General features: G+C 39.0%; 1 protein-coding gene across 1 annotated transcript in view; it reads right to left on the bottom strand.

The window, feature by feature from the left end:
* Positions 1 to 8,752: 8,752 nt before the first annotated feature.
* LOC140245321 (mitogen-activated protein kinase kinase kinase 13-like) overlaps positions 8,753 to 16,938 on the bottom strand; it is a 45,787-nt gene continuing 37,601 nt past the window's right edge. Inside the window, exons 5-13 of the mRNA XM_072324904.1 lie at positions 16,421 to 16,612; positions 15,810 to 16,020; positions 15,085 to 15,300; positions 13,326 to 13,435; positions 12,537 to 12,785; positions 11,392 to 12,262; positions 10,804 to 10,886; positions 9,642 to 9,912; positions 8,753 to 9,052 (exon numbers count right to left, since the gene is read on the bottom strand). Coding sequence (XP_072181005.1) covers positions 8,999 to 9,052; positions 9,642 to 9,912; positions 10,804 to 10,886; positions 11,392 to 12,262; positions 12,537 to 12,785; positions 13,326 to 13,435; positions 15,085 to 15,300; positions 15,810 to 16,020; positions 16,421 to 16,612 — 2,257 coding nt within the window. The 3' untranslated portion in view covers positions 8,753 to 8,998. The remainder of the gene's footprint in view (positions 9,053 to 9,641; positions 9,913 to 10,803; positions 10,887 to 11,391; positions 12,263 to 12,536; positions 12,786 to 13,325; positions 13,436 to 15,084; positions 15,301 to 15,809; positions 16,021 to 16,420; positions 16,613 to 16,938) is intronic.

Consider the following 16,938-nt stretch of genomic DNA (forward strand, 5'->3'; position numbering starts at 1 on the left):
GGTAAATTATGCGTAACTAAGTTACGAAATTTACGATGTTTTTGACAATTTGCTGGAACACCGGTCACTTTTTTCCCCTTTTGTAGGCCTATATAGAGTAAAAAGCCCTCAAAAAACAAAAATGTCTTTTACAAAAAGTGGACCTTTTGAAAATTGGGGGGGGGGGGGTCGTACGACCCTCCCGACCCCCCCCCCCCTTGCATACACCCATGCTTACTGTCTGTTTTCTCTTTTTCCTTTCTTCCTGCCGTCTAATGCCAATTATGTTTTGCTTTAAAATTCCATAGGTAGTGTGTGTGTGTGTGTGTGTGTGTGTGTGTGTGTCTGTGTGTGTGAGGGATTGAGGAATTCCACTAGAATTATTCTATGGCTTTAATGTTTGTATATAGTAGTGAGTTGTTATATTACATGTCTTAACTTGCCTTTCCAGGGGTTCTTATTATACAAGCTTGCTTTTCTAAGACCCCTCCACTTTACATCTATGCATCTACATGCATTGTCAATTTATATTCAATTCTGCAAATTGTTTTAATCACATATTCAACAATGTATTCCTTGTTACATATTATTGTTCTTATGTAATTTTTGTATTGTGGAAACTTTTAATAAACTTGAACTTGAACTTCCTTTCTTTTTTCCTTTTCTTTGGGAGAGAAAAGACCAGAATTTAAGACAAAAAAAAATGCTATTCCTTAGTCGACAAGAACAGTATGGCTTGTAATTCAACAAATCACTTTTATACCAATAGAAGTGTTGATAAATAGGCCTACTATGGCACTACTATTCATTTTTTTTTCTGTGAAACACACTATATAGATTTTTTTTTAATCATTAATATGCAGTTTGTTTATTTGGGCTTTGTTAGGATTATAATACAGTGGGGGATCCAGGGGGGTGCACCACCCCCTTTAATTTTTGTTAAAATAAAAGAAATAAGAAAAAATGAAAGGGGGCTCATGTGCCCCCTTTTATTTTCTTTATTTTCAAAGAAACCATCTTTGTCAGCAACTCCCCCCCCCCCCTTACTAGATCCACCCCTGTAATACATACATACAGATACATGCAGACATATAAAAATACATAGGATACAAATTGTATACATACAACCTTGTACATACATACATTACATGTAAAGCATATATAGGGTTACCGTACTACCTGTACATTATATGCATACAAAATATACTCATATATGAGTACATACACACACACACACACACACACACACACACACACACACACACACACACACACACATACACACAAATAGAGAATGCACAGTTTGCACATATACATGTATACACCTAACATGAATGATTCTTTGATGCAATGAATCAACTGCTCCATGTACTGAATTACTACTAAAATCTTCATCCATGAACCCGCTCCAAGTGTAATAAAGATAAAATCCTATGCTACATCTTCTGTGCCATCCCAATTGGTAAGCCTACTCGTATTTGATTGATGTAGTGGAAGGCTATTGGAAAGTGCCTGGGAAAGAACAGAAGATAATCAGAATTAACTCTTTGAGGACGAGTCCCGAGTATACTCGGGCAAGTGTCTATGGGAAATGTGTGTTGTAGCAAAGTCAGCCCATCTGTAACAGGTTAAAGGCATAGGCCTAATTTACCATTTGCAGATGAAACAGAAACCCAGCATTAGTGCTTTAAAATAGTTCTAAAATATGAGTTAGGGATAGAAACAAACACTGTAAAAATCTGAATCTGTATAATCTGTATAATCGAAGTATTGTTAAATACACAAAATGTGAACAATAGTTATGATAAGAATTCTTCCAGATTAAACCGTCTACAGTTATGGTTTAGTGAGAAAAATACTGATATCTCCTTGTATTTTAGGCCTTATTGTGAGAATTTTATATGGTAGGATGTTTTGTGATACAACAGATCTACACATATGCATCAAATGTTTTATCTTGAACATTTTTAAAAACACTTCTCCCAAAGGTAAACTGGACCTTTAAACACCACTTGTCGTGCAGTGTCTGGACCAAGTGCAAGAAAAATTGACAGAGGAAAAGGAGCTCGTATAAAAAGAAATTCAAACATTTCTCACTTGCATCTATTAAAATCACTTCTATTACATATTCACAAATCTAACACAAAACATCAACACACACACACACACATACACACACTTCTAACACAATCACTTCTTATACATATACTCACAGTACATGAAGAAAAAAAAAAGACTTTCTGCTAGTGTGAATGGACCTCACCTGATGAGGAATGCATTGGCCAGATAAGGAAAGGACAAAAAGCATAATTATGCAAAAGGGACATACAGATTGAAAATTTTGCTCTCCATCACACTCCGTTTTACGCTATCCGACAAGGTTGTGACTGTTACTTTAATTGCAGAGCCAGCTCATATCACCATCACACTTACTGAATAATGGATGTAGAGTATTAAAAATTCAGATCTGTAATTACAGTTTGTTAATGGGTATACCAAACACACAGAACACTATCACTACTTTCATCCACTCTCACATACTGTACATCTGATATATACAGCAAGAAAGGCAGCACAACGTTAACGGTCATACAGTAATTTCTATTTTTTTTATTATTTTTTCCACTTTATCATACATACCTCTATCATCATACAGATGGGAGTTCAACGCCAAAATACATCATACCTCACATCAGATCTTTGCGTTCACATAGAGAACATCCAATCGAGACTACACAGTATAGCTAGTACACTATTTACAGTGGGTAAATTGGTCGCAAACATAATCTGTACACTTGAGATCAAACGCTTGTCATTTGAAACTGTCATCGCCCTTTCCCACTGATCAGAAAGCAAGATGTCAACTCTGTCGAGCCTTTGTCAAAGAAAGCCAATTCAGAGGCTGCATTAAGCGAAACAATCAGAGAAATAAAATAACCTATAGTGATGAATACACTCTCATAGAAACTAAACATGTTTTGCTGGGTGCAGTTGAAATTTCAATAATACTTTTCTGGCAACGGAAGTGCTTTTCGGTGATTCCAAAACATTCCGATGGCCAATCACAAACCTAATAGTTGACAACGTAATTCCATCAGAATCAGTCTTGGTGAAAAGAGTGCTGGAAAAGCCCTATACATCTTTATCAGTTCTGTGAGTAACAAACTGGTCACAAGTTTTACAATCAAACTGACACACTTTGTACATAGTATCTCAACAAAACCATCTTTCGCATCAGGCCTCATATCCATGTTCAATGATAGTGCTTTTGATGATGGATACAGCAATAGTCCACCTCAAAACAAAAGAAAAGAAATATAGCAAGTTCACACTTGGGAGGATGTAAGCGAAATCCTGGTTCACCTTTCTTTTCACCAATTGGTGTACACAGTTCTGCCAAAACCGCTCGGGGCATTTTATGACCATGACAATTTGGTAACATTATGCAGTTACACAGGTTGCATCAATTCTTTTCACAGACTGCAAAATAATAACAAAAAAGGAATAAGTAAAGAGACAAATGGCAACTTGTGTCAATTTGACATTGTAATTTTCATAGACTGTAAGTTAAATATCACTCTTTACAATTTCTATCCTTCCACAGACTAGTCAGTCATCACAATCCTCAGGTTTCAAGAATCAGGAAATATCTGATCTATTTCAGTCCTGGGGTTTGCTGTTTTTACGTATGATGAGCATTTTGGGCCACTCCTACACACCCTTTATTTTGTTCCTGTGTCTTTTACATTCAGCTCAATGCATTTGACAAAAAAAAAAAAACACAAACAAACAATGACTTGGCCACAATACTGTTTAAATTCAAGACACACAAAAAGAAAAAAATACAAAAAGAACCCTTTAACTGTCAATAACAGACTGTACTATTAAGTATTGCAACATCAGAATTTTTAAGGTCATACTAAATACCTGTGGCATTTGAATGAATGCAGCCTTTAACAATATTTTTAAGGGTTAGAGGTATTGGCTTTTTTGTTTCAGGCAAGCTATTATGTGTCTGAATGTTACATTGTAATTGGGCTTACATCAGACATTTTGCATCTTCAAAACTAAGAAGAATCAACTAAAATGAAAGAAAATACCCCATACGAATATCTCGATAAAAACAATCTCAGCTTTATAAAAAAAAACAACAACAACAATCCCAACCAGGAGTACAGACATGAATACCACTTAGACACACACACAAGAACATGAATACAACACTTAGCAGACAACATCCACAACTTTATCATAACAGCCGAGAGGGCGTCTCGACTTTCAGATAAGCACATCTGACACAGAAACAGAGGTGCAATTTCAGTCCCTTTGTTTCAATTTCATCTTAAAAACCAAACCACTTCCATTTCATAAAGGTCTTCTCACATCTAGTCTTTCACATTAACATGACACAAGACAGTCAACCTATTTCTGACCACTCCCATTACAGTCTCAAAATATTAAATATCTTCTCCACATTTGTGGGTACACATCTATATATTCTCTGCTCTAAAATTGTTAAAGGAAACAAAAAAAAGAAATACAGGATTTTGGCTTATGAAGCCTCTCCTCCTTGTGTGCACCTTTAAAATAACCTCACTTTACATTCCTGAGAGTACACGTATAAGAAGAGAGAGTTTCCTTTTAATAGAACAGCTTGATGTCATTGATGTTGGATTGTATTTCTACAAGAAAACTTGCAAAATCTCCAGGTGACCACAAAAACAAATCACATTATTAAAATTTCAATTTCATTATCATAGCCAAAATATGATTTTCAGAAACTCCATGGAACAAACATATTGGGGTAAATTTGCCCTTCCTTTCACAATCCACCCCCCCCCCCCCCAAAAAAAAAAAAGAGAGAGATGAGAGAGAAAGAGAGAGAATGAGACAAAGACAGATAGAGGGAGGAAAAAAAAAAACAAAAACAAAGAGAGACATAACATGTTGACATGTGTGTATAAGTTTTGAAGATTAAGAATCAAGCAGGACATTCTCACTGGCATGTCAATATATTTTAAACATCCAAAAAGGAGCGGACACATTTGAGGATACTGTAAGGGGCAATTTTCTGAACAAGATTTCAATTCCATCAGTCAACATGATCAAAACGCGCGAAAATGAAACTGAAGTTTAGCTCATACCTCTCTGTGTATCAACAAAGATTTTCCTTCCAAATATATATTGAGGTTTCAAGTTCAACAAACCCAACCATAATTATTGTAAAAGTTGGCACTGCTGTGTAATAAATGTTGGAGGAATATGAGTCTAGGCTACTTGCATATGGGATACTAATTTTACTGCTCATGATCGATGCAAATCATTTGGTGGAAGACAAGCATGCTATTCTACATCCAAAATATCAATAATTAACCTGTTGAAGACTAGTCCCGAGAATATTCAGGCAGGTGTCCATAATGAATGCATGTTATGGTAAAATCAGCTAGTTTTCAACAAGTTAATTGAGTGTTGGCAATTTGATTTGAGCCGAGGAGGTGTTTGCTCTGGACAAAGCCTGTGAAAATCCTGTTCCCGACACATTCTTTTTACTGGCTGCAGTAACAGTCACGCTCATATCATTTGACATCATATCGCATTATGTAACAGGAAACATGAAGCACACGGGATGGCCTACACGATACCCACAAACAAAATGACTAGACCAGCCCCATGTGTTGTCGCTTGAAAGAGAAATGATCCGAGATGAATCGTTTCTCTCGTCTGATGCCCTATCAAGACATACCATTGTTATGTCTTCCGCCATGGGACCACTCACTACTTTGCGGTCGTAAAGACTGTCCGTGAGTGACAGCCAAAATCTGAATTGAAATCATGGCAAACCTCGACAGCTGTACAACACAACAACAAAAATCTGAGCATGTAATCTTTTAATGCCTGTTGTTTCACAGTGAGCACAAAATGATCACAGAATACCTGTAAAGTGTGAAAGACATAATTGTGAACTAGGAGATAATTGTGATTTCACTTGCATAAATCTGATGAAACTACTGAAAGTCACTAAAATGGAACAGGAAATAAAGATATCTATATATATTACAAGTCTGTCGTCAAAAAGACAGATCTTCTTTCCTCTGAAAAAAGACAGATCTTCTTTCCTCTGAAAACTCAACGCCTGTTCATTGTAATCGTGCACACACTTCACCGCGAAGTATTTCCTCTTCTGTGTCAACACGTCTTAATAGTCCTATCTTTGTAAAGATTCTTATTAACAGAATCATTCATAGCAGTCTATCAAAGCATATACACCAAGTGGCCTTCTCATATGAACCAAAAAAATTCCCACTCTATAAAGTATACCTTGTGCAACAAAATACATAACCTCACGGGTGTAAAACTTGAAAGGGTAACAAAGAGGGCTATAGGGGTAGAAATCAATATCTGACTACTAACTGTATAGACAGTTCAAATAAGCAGCAAAGTGAATATACAACCTGAATAAAGACTTTACATAAGCTGTCTTCCAACATATGTGTAGATACTGCATACAAGTGTCAAAATCAACCTCAATACGGTTGAAAGTATAATATGCTGTACATAACTTACACTCAGTGATAGTACAAGAAAAAGAGAAGCATCAAAATCAACTGGCTCTTAAAAAGTCAACAACGCTCTCACAATCCATGTATGGCAAAATGAAATTTATTTGCAAATATGAATGGGCAAGAAAAAAGAGCAGTATATGCAGCAGACAAAAGAAAAATCTTGAATTACAAACAAGTCTTTTTTTAAACGAATGAAGCGACTTTGTTAGCAGTATCTTATGTGTACCTTTAACTTGCCAATAATTAATGGTACAGTGTACGTATTGAATACAACTGTATATGACATGATTCTATCCCATTTCTATAGCAATATACTCAAGAAAACATTGTGATATGAATATTTACTCATATATGTGTTATTTAGCACCTGCATATAATAAACCATTACTATATCTGGGATTAAATGATTTGTTATCGGTTGACGAGACTTTTTTTTTTTCAAGATTACTATGATAATCCATCATGTGAACCGCAAAGGGGATGAACTGCATGGAATACAGAGAGATGAACTGTGTGGAATACAAAGAGATTAAGTCAGAATCATCGTTTCCGTTAATTTTGTGATATCATGATCAAAGAAGGAATACGAGGGCATAAAAGCACAAATAAATATGAGATAGAAACCAAATACTCTATATGACATTTTCACAATGTCTTTATCATCAGATGCCAAATGCCTCTGTTTCATAACAAGAATATCTAAATACCTAAACTGGCTAATGGTACTGTGGAAGGGCAATTACATTTTTGTTTGAGGGTTTGTACATATGTCACATTTACACATTCTTGGCAGTGATTGTGAGACTTCATTCATAATTACAAATTTGCTACACAATTCATATTTTTTTACATTAAATTACAAGGAATTCCGAATGAATTCTTTCATATGTGGCATCAAAATCCTTTACAAGTATGTAGCAATATTCAGATGTAATACATCACAGAGTTGGAGTAGTAATGAAAATCCAAACGTTCTGCAAAAGACAGTCAACTCGGGTAAAATATACCCTTCAACGCCTCCATCCCATCAAAATTGCTCCTATACGCTTTCCATGGACACGTAATCGCTGATGCCCATTGTGAGCTTGCAGAATAAACACAGTATTCAGATTTTTGATATGTTACATGACATTAATGGAAGTACTAGTTGAATGTTCAGTACTCTCTCTACCAAACAGTGAAAAGGAGGGGACTTGATTTCCGTACTAATGGGAGATACCTGAGATAATGTCATTGGAGCATTCTAATTTAGAACTTTCTCTCTTCTTCTCTTTCTTTCTCTCTCTCTCTCTTTAGCATATAAAAACTCGCATAATATATAATTGAATGTGCATTACTGTATAATAAGCTCAAAAGTAACATTTTTTCGTAATGGATAACCAAAATCGATATACGTCTATCCATAAGCAAGAGGTGCAGAGACTATGAGAAGCCCCTCTTCCACATTGCATGCAAGCTCTATGATTTGAACCAAGACATACGAACATATATCGATCTATCACTGAGGATATTTATACCTGTTCGAAAACATTGCACATACCACATATGTTGCATAAACTCTTCCAAAATAGAATCTTATATTACACGCTCAGCTTTGTTTAATAAGTCTGACAGGACACTATGGACATGGTTAAAATGACGAATCTATATGTCCTCTCATACATAATTATTGACAAGATATATCTCGAACATTGCACTTCACTGGTTTTTCTCTTTGGAGGTCTACTTTGTAAAATCTGAAAAATACAAATGCCTAGGTTTAAATTCATTCTCTACTTTCCGGGTTTTGATAATTTGGGGAATTCTGTGCCTATGTTTCAAGTATATGCACTCACAATCCTCAATTTTAATCCTATGCGAATTTCAAAACCTTGCCTACAAAAGAGATGCTTACGACATGCATGTGCATCATTCAGTGATACCCTTCATAGGAAAACCAGTGTCATTGTCATGTTAATCTGCTCCAAGGTTTTAATCACGTCATTTCCATTTGTCTTCTTGCCCAGTTACAGGTTACTATGTTTTCAAGGACTTATACAATCAGTTATACCCTCTTTGAAATGATTAAATATGGCATAATTTCTTGGATGTATACTGAATATTCCCTATACACCATGCGCATGGAATTGTTAGATATATTCGTTTTGTTTACCAAAACATGATGCTGCTGGATGAAATACAGAATACATTTTTAATGTAAAAACCCCTGATTTACGCTTGGCCAAAAGAATCACACTGCATATGAATAAAAGTGGCAAACATGAATACAAATTATACTCGTAACATCGAATGAAAACAATTGCCAAAAAGCTGCGCTTTGAATTAATATTCCTATCATTGTCCTCTTGTCTCCTCCAACATACGAAAGTTTCAATGAGCTGCATGATGTGCTTTGACTGCTGCAACGCTTCTCATCAGAACTAGGAGAAAAGACTGGAACACGACGCAAACTCTCATCAGTCCCCGCCTTCATCACTGCTCGAGTCCGTCTCCGTGTAGTGAAGCTTGCTCTATGTGATGGAGAAACAGAGAAATATGTTAAATGAAATACATGTTACCATAAATATTCCACATCACTGTAATCTAGGAATCACGGAACACATAACTCAACGCTGACCTTTACAAGTAGATACCAAACATTCATGAAAGAGAAGAATGGTTGCATATTTCCACGTTTGTATAGCAAGTAGATAATTGAAACAAACAACTGTTAGCTTGTATTCCCTTCATATTATTTATAGACCATAATCTGTTAGCAATATTTGCCCTAAGCAGTCCCTCACCAATGAAGCTCAATACAGGATATGCCCTGTATGAGTGAAATGTCATTCTGTTTGCTCTGAATATCAATGACTTCTTGAGACTGTATTCCCTTTACCTACTTGCTAAGTGTTCACAAATTAAACACTCTTTGTCATGCAACCATGATTACAATCTTTAAATATCTTTCTTCTAGGTCTACACACAATTTTCTTGTAACCCTTTGTGCACTGTCAGTGTCATTTGTGTCATTTGGCACAGAAAATCCTACAGCATTGTACACACTGTTCAGAGTCTCCAGCACAGAAAGGGTTAATTAAAAGAGAGTGGTATCCTTACCTCATAGTTTTTGTCCCCAGAGATCTGTTTCATCACCTTGCGCACCACCCTCTCCTTGTCGGACAGCCCATCTGAGGTCATTGCGCCGAGGTCGTGGGGGTCCGTCGTCATGGCGATGGACACCGCGGTGAGACTGCTGGGCGTGGTGGTCCTGGCCCTGTGGTCGGGGTCAGGGGTCGGGCCGTGGGAGCGGTCACTGGTGTTGTCCTCTTCTGAGAAGAGCCCATCGGAGTGGTCCGTCGAGAAAGACTGCCTGCTCTGGGGGCGTAACCTGCAAGTGGTGGATGATACACACAGAGCTACGTGAACATCAGCCGTATTGAAACCATCCCTGCCGAACAGCAAGCAATCTGACACTATTTTTTAGTTCTGCAACCACTGAACATGTCCTTTCTCTTCTCAAAGTACTGAGAAACTACATAGAATTTAAAACCATCAGGTCTCAGAAACCACATCTCCACAGTGTCACGCTTTATCTTCAATGATTTTTGTTCTGTGTTTCACAACATAAGATTTGAAACTTCTCCACCATTTGCGCCCTTTATTTTTCACATGTATTATTTTGTTTTAACTGCAGAATTTCCAAAAGCCTATCAATTGCTGAATTGTGAAAAGACACTTAAATTTAAAAACACACTTTAGAAGATTAAAATTTCTGTTTCTCTCTTAACGTGGAAAAATTTTGTATGAGTCCTTTTCTCTTCTGTTTTAGTGCAAATTTAATGACTACAGCTATGTTTGCCTATTCTTTCTCAAATATAAGACATGCACTAAACTTCAGTGTTGCCAATTTGATGACAACACTTTGATGATCTCTGCAGCACAATTTCACTGAGACTTTACGGGTTCAGGGGGGCATTTCATGAAGTATTTTGGTCGGATATTTTTCTGACAAACTGTTACAAGCTACTGAAATCTTTGCATCTTATTGGCTGAGAGCAATTTTGTCCGACAACTTTGTCGGACAAAATGCTTCATGAAATGCCCCCCAGATCTATGATAGCACTGTTTTCATCATTGTTATTATGGTTACCAAATGACACAAATTTGAAATCACTTCACATACATTGCATTGTTTCATAAAACAGATAATGAACCACATGTATGTTTGGTTGTTTGTTTGTTTTTTATTCTTTCTTCTTGTGTTCAGTATCATATTCACCTCTCATTCTGTATTGTCAATGTGTCCTCATCACTGGAATGGTCTTGAACACCCTCTTCATTATCACTGGAACTTTCTCCTCCCTGCAAAAGTTGGAACATGTGCATCAGTGCATTAAATATATGCTTCATATGAATACATCACACACAAGTTCTGCTCCATTCATCAAGAGATTAAAGATTTACCAGAGAGAATATTCCATAACAAAAGAGACTTGATCATAAACTATATTATTTGCAGAAAGGAATATTTGATCAAAGAAAATCAAATGTAGATACAATAATCACTGAAAATTTAATCAAAACACAAATCTTCATTTAATCACGCAGCATAATCTGACCATATGCTGCATAACATAATGCAAAAAGAAATAAAATGTTATTGCCTTCGGGGGGGGGGGGGGGGGGGTGTTTTGTGAAGACAGTGCTTGAATGTATTTATAACCTTGCAGTCACATTTCAAGTTCTGCCAATACATAAAGAGTTAAAATGTTGAATGCTTTCATGATTACTTTTCCAACACTAATCATAATGAAAGAAAGAATTTCAATACAGATAAATGACAATTCAACAACAAGCTTTTTCTTACCTTATCTTTCTCAAGCACAGCTTTTGTTTTCTTGGTTGGAGATGGACTTCGCTTTGTGATACCTGTTGCCTTTTTGGCAGAGCTAGGGTTCCTGCGCACGGGACTGTCGGCCGAGGCAAGACGGTGGCCTATGTAGGATGACTTGAGTCCCATAACTTCCATGCCTGCATGCCTAACACTGGCCGTGGAATGATCCGAAGCAAACGTCGTGTCGAGTTCAGAGGTGGCAGCAGTGGGGCTGTGCGAGAAGTCCTGGGCTGTGCCCGCTTCGTGCCCGCTTTGGCAGGCTGCCCCTTGCACTGCGCTATTGCTGTTCAATACATCAATGTCACTGGTGAAGCTGCCCACTTGCCTCTGTCTGTGTTTGTGTTTCCGTGGTAACGGTGGCGGTTGGCCTTCGTTCACGATCTGGACGTGTCCCGGGCGGGGCTTTGAACCCCTGCCACTACACCTGCAGATCCCGCAGGCAATCTCCGCAGGCGAGTGGATGCCGTACCGACAACCGAACTTCCTGGGCAGCGTTCCGTCCTCCCTGCTCACAGTCCTCTCGCTCTGAGAGCGCTTCATGGAGCGGGCACTCTCCGCATCGAGCTTGCCATATTCTGAGGTAGTGGCGGCCGCCGAGTCCTCTGCCTTGGGACTGTCCTTGGCAGTCTTGCTGGCATCCGGGCTCTCCTTGGAAGGGGAGACTCCGGCTTTCCCAAAGCTGCCTCTCCCGTGGCTGTTATTGCGTCTGTGCCGCGACTTGCGCTGAGGTAATGTCTTGGCGCGGTTGGGCGAAGTTTTCGCAGTCAGATTGGCACGCGGAAGCGTTGCTGGCGATCTGTTCTCCGGCTCTGGGCTAATTGAGGAGCTTCCTGGGCTGGGGGACCTGAACAAGAAAGTGCCGAAAATAGACATTCCAAAACTATGTTAGACTTTATGTTTCCAGTGGAAATGACAGGCTGGTGTAATAATGATTAAAATCTCATGAATGCCTCAATTAAAAACAAGTTATCCCTGGCACCATGCTCACTCCTACTTTTCTTATACTACACCATGGCACATTTCACATATAATAAATACTGGCTATTACAAAAGGTTTGATAAACACAGAGGGTTAAAATTTTCGTCTGTGCCAATGGCGAAGGCAAAGCGTTACCGACCTGCCGAGGGTAGCGGAACCGCCGTGCGACTGGAGGGACTTCTCGATCAGCTTCTGGACCGTGCGGGCCTTGAGGATGGGCTTGAGGCAGCGCTTCTTCTTGGCCTCGATCTCAGTCAGCTGCTTCTCTCTACGCATCAGCTCCCTCTCCCGCTGCTCCAGCTGCAGGAGGCAGGAGTGGAGCTCCATGTACAGGTCGTTGGCCCGCTGCAGCTTGCGCTCGTAGTGCTCCCGAATATCCTGTGCATGTCTGCAACGAGACGACGCCACAGAGAAGTAAGTGCCAGGCGTCAGCACAGTTCATTCTCAAAGTCAATTCATTCTCAGACTCTGATAATATCATTATTGGATTACTCGAGTGATTGCGCCTAGTAACTCTGTGTATGCTTTAATCTCACGAAGCAAGATAATCAATCATATGCTGACTCAAACACTCCAAAAGAAATGACAGATATGACATCATGCTATTCATTCCTTTAAAATCATTTCTTTTCCTTTACCTAGTGGGCTGAGCAAACTCTCATCATTTGCAAATCACCACTGATGTGGTAAGAATGACGTATAAAGACACCCCATACTGTAACATAGCACATGGTAACAACTTGATATAATAGGAAAAACAACTTTTGCACTGGTATGAAATTGACACACATGACACAAACATATTCTTTGTTTTTTTGAACTCTACATCAAATTAATTGACTTATTCGTTAAGTGCGTTCATGGGGTAAACCAAGTTAGATGGTTCATTCAAAATGGGAAGAGCGTTCAGAGATGGGACATCTCTCACCTCAGTTCATCCTGCCGTCTTCTGATGAGGTCTTCATCGATGTGATGCATCTGGGAGCCCTCGCTCTTCATCTTCTCAAACTGGAGCTTGATCTCCTCTCTCCAATCCACCTACAAAGTGAGAATGAGAACAAGTGGGAGAGGTGGAGGAGGTGATTATCATTTCATCTTGTTGCTCTACTACAGACCAGTTTACTCAATCTTCAAAATCATATGCATGCCTTTGTACCAGGTTCCACCCCACGACGGAAAGCTTGCTGGAGTTTTACCTTAGAAACAACTTACCTTTATTACATGGCAACAACTAATCTATGCAAACTGGATTCTAGAAATATATTTGTCATGTATTTATGAAATAGAGGTGAATGAAATCATTTGTTGCTTGCTCCTTGGGGATAGGTATTTATAAATTTGAGTGCACAAGTGCTCTGGCCTATTGGGTGTTTATGCTTTCCACATGGCAAGCCAGCAGAGCACATCACTCAATACTGGTTTGTTCTACCTCCGGTTAGTCTCAATAAGTTTGACATAAGATACATTGCTATAAAAATGCATACATGCCAACCCAATATATGAGACTCGTTCCACTTCACATACATCACCATATAAGACAATTCAACCTCGTAATACACTAAAAGTGGGAAACTGGACAAGTTCATTTCACTGGCATCATTATGTGAAGACAAGCATTGTTATCTTGTTAGACATGATTGATCTCCTTATCACATACTGCGATGACAGGGAAAGGTGTGCGATATTTACATTGGAATGCAAAAAATTCCAATAATCTAGGTATTGATCCCACATTCCGCCCATCTGCTGCTTTCACAGCAACCATCCAGTACAATCTAAAGTAACTAGTTAATAATTAGCATCAGTTCTAAACACAACTCAAATTGGCTATATCGACATTTGATGTCAATAGAGAAGCCCTATGGAATTCCAGGAATGCTGCAGACCTGTTAATATTGATTTCTGTGTCAACATCGACACGCCCAATTATGCAATGCATTAAAGATTGTGGAGATTTCCCAGATGAAAAACCTAGTGACAGTTATACTTTATCAGCTTTACTAAATGATTTAGTTGAACAATCCTTCTGCATCAGTCATGCAGTAGATGTCGTCTTGGCAACATCTCGGAGAAGCATTCTTGTGCTCTTTCTGAACATGTCCTGATGAACATATGTTGAAGGAATAACACAAAATTTGGAGGCATCAATCTTACCATCTATCTGGCATAAAATACAATGACCAGTGTGTGTCAAAATCAAGTGGTGAAGTCATGGCAAGTCAAATAGTAATTACGGCCTGCAAAGACTCTACTCAAAGACAGAAAGTCTGCAATAAAGAGTTCTCATTTTTCTATTCAAGCAATGCATGTGATTGAACTGACACATTATGATTAAAAAAAAGACATATTGCAAAACATTATAGAGACAAATAATGTTATCAGTTCAATGCGACTGCACAGCGACAAGCAAGGACAGAAAGTGAACTACACTGCATAAAGCATATTCAGCATTCCTTCTTGTTGAAAATGATAAATGTTTCTAATACTTATTTTCTGCATTTCCTTGCACACATATCATAATAATTAATTTGAACATCATAATCCTAATCATGAATTTTCCATGCAGTTCTGACTACCACATGCAAACATCTAAAAGAACTACTCTGCAGAGATGTCCTCTTCAATGAACCCTCAATGGGTTCACATTGTAAGCCTGCCTGGAGTGGTACAGGGGGGCAAGTACGTACCTGTTTGTCAAAGTAGGCCTCCTGCGGGGTGGAGAGGAAGTCGACGGCGGCGATGTCGATGTGCATGAGGATCTGGCGGAAGGAGGGGCGGTTCTTGGTCTTGGCACTCCAGCACTGCATCATGAGGAGCTTGAAGCCGTCGGGGCAGGTGGACGGGATGGGGAGCTGCAGGCTGTTGCTGCCCACGCCCCAGATGATGGCTGACGAATCAACATCCTGGACGGATGAGACGGACAAAACATTATTGAAAGGATTACAGAAACACACGGTATCACCATTCTATGCCAGGTTGTTTGTCTCTGCTCGGTTGGTTGATTGGTTGCTTGAATGGCTGGTTAAGTGGGTTACTTTTTGTTTTTTGTGTTATTGTTTTTGTAGTTGTTGTTGTTGAGTTTGGTTTTTTTTGTTCTAGTGAGGAGGTGCATTACTATCACTAGATCGACCCCCATTACATTTTACAGCAAATTAGCCATGAAAGCAAGATGTTATAGGTCGTACATTTGCATAAAGCTAATTACATCTACAGATGTCTCTCTTTTTTAAGCATCATCACAGCTAGGAAGAAGGAGACCTTCATCTATCCTGTGGGATATTGTACTTTCAACTCTCTGTCTCACACAAGCAGTCCTTCTACATCTTGATCTGAGGTTGAGAATGCACTGCTCCTTCTGCGAATGGGTGGCTTGCTATCTTGAAAGGTTGGATTCTTCCCACCTTCTACACACCTTGTACGGCATCTCGCCGGTCAGCAACTCCCAGAGGACTACCCCGAAGGACCAGACGTCCACTTTTTCGGAGCAGGGCTCGTTGCGGATGACCTCCGGCGCCATCCAGGCCACGGTGCCGGCAAAGGACATCTTGGTGCTCTTCTCGTTCCACTCTCGACTCGTGCCAAAGTCAGAGATTTTCAGGATGTCGTTGTTGGACACAAGGACACTATAGTTTAGAAGAAGAATAGTTCCACATACTTAATTCCAATGCACAATATCATCATCATCATCACTGTCTGGTAAGTATATAATGGTAGCTGTTAAAAGAAAATGAAGAACAAAAAATGAATGTGCTATCACCACAGATACGAAATATCCTGAAGGTGGCGGGAGATATTTAACAGGTGGTACATGGACACAACCTTTTGTACTGCTTCAAAGCAGAAGAACTATGATGTCCTGGTATGAGAGCTGCTGTTTCCATGCATATAAAGTATATATATGTACCTTGTGCTTTTAGCTAAATTCAAGACCAAAGATGCATGTTTCCACAATTTCAAGCACAGATTTGCCACACGTAAAATATCAAAATAGTCCAAGGATGCGATGACTACTTCAGAACTTACTTTGGGGATTTCAGATCCCTGTGTATAATCTTGTGGCTGTGGAGGTAGTGCATGCCCTGAGCTATCTGCTTGGACCAGTCTATCATCAGCTGAGGGGGAATCTCTCGCCCATCCCTCAGCACTTCATACAGCTGGCCAAAGGGACAGTACTCCATCAGGATGCAATAGCAGGGTGCCTGCGTGCACACACCCCTGGTAGCAAAGCATAAATGAAACGTTAATGGACATGATTGCAGACATTACGGTGAAATTTGCGTTGGCTTGATTATCAGTAAAAGCGAACGTAATTGCAAAATTATAATCTTCAAGCCATTCACTTTTAATGAGATTCATATGAACCAAGCACAAACAAATTCAGCCATTTCAAGCTTATATCAATGAAGTCACACACTGGCAAATAATTGTTAAAACAGAAGAAATGATAGCACATAAATCAGAAATATATTTTCAGCAGCAGTGTGTTGTTTGGATTCCACCCTAGGTCCAACACATCTAGTTGTATCAAATAACACATCAGG

The sequence above is a fragment of the Diadema setosum genome, chromosome 22 (genome assembly GCF_964275005.1).
Source record: "Diadema setosum chromosome 22, eeDiaSeto1, whole genome shotgun sequence".
Classification (NCBI taxonomy): domain Eukaryota; kingdom Metazoa; phylum Echinodermata; class Echinoidea; order Diadematoida; family Diadematidae; genus Diadema; species Diadema setosum.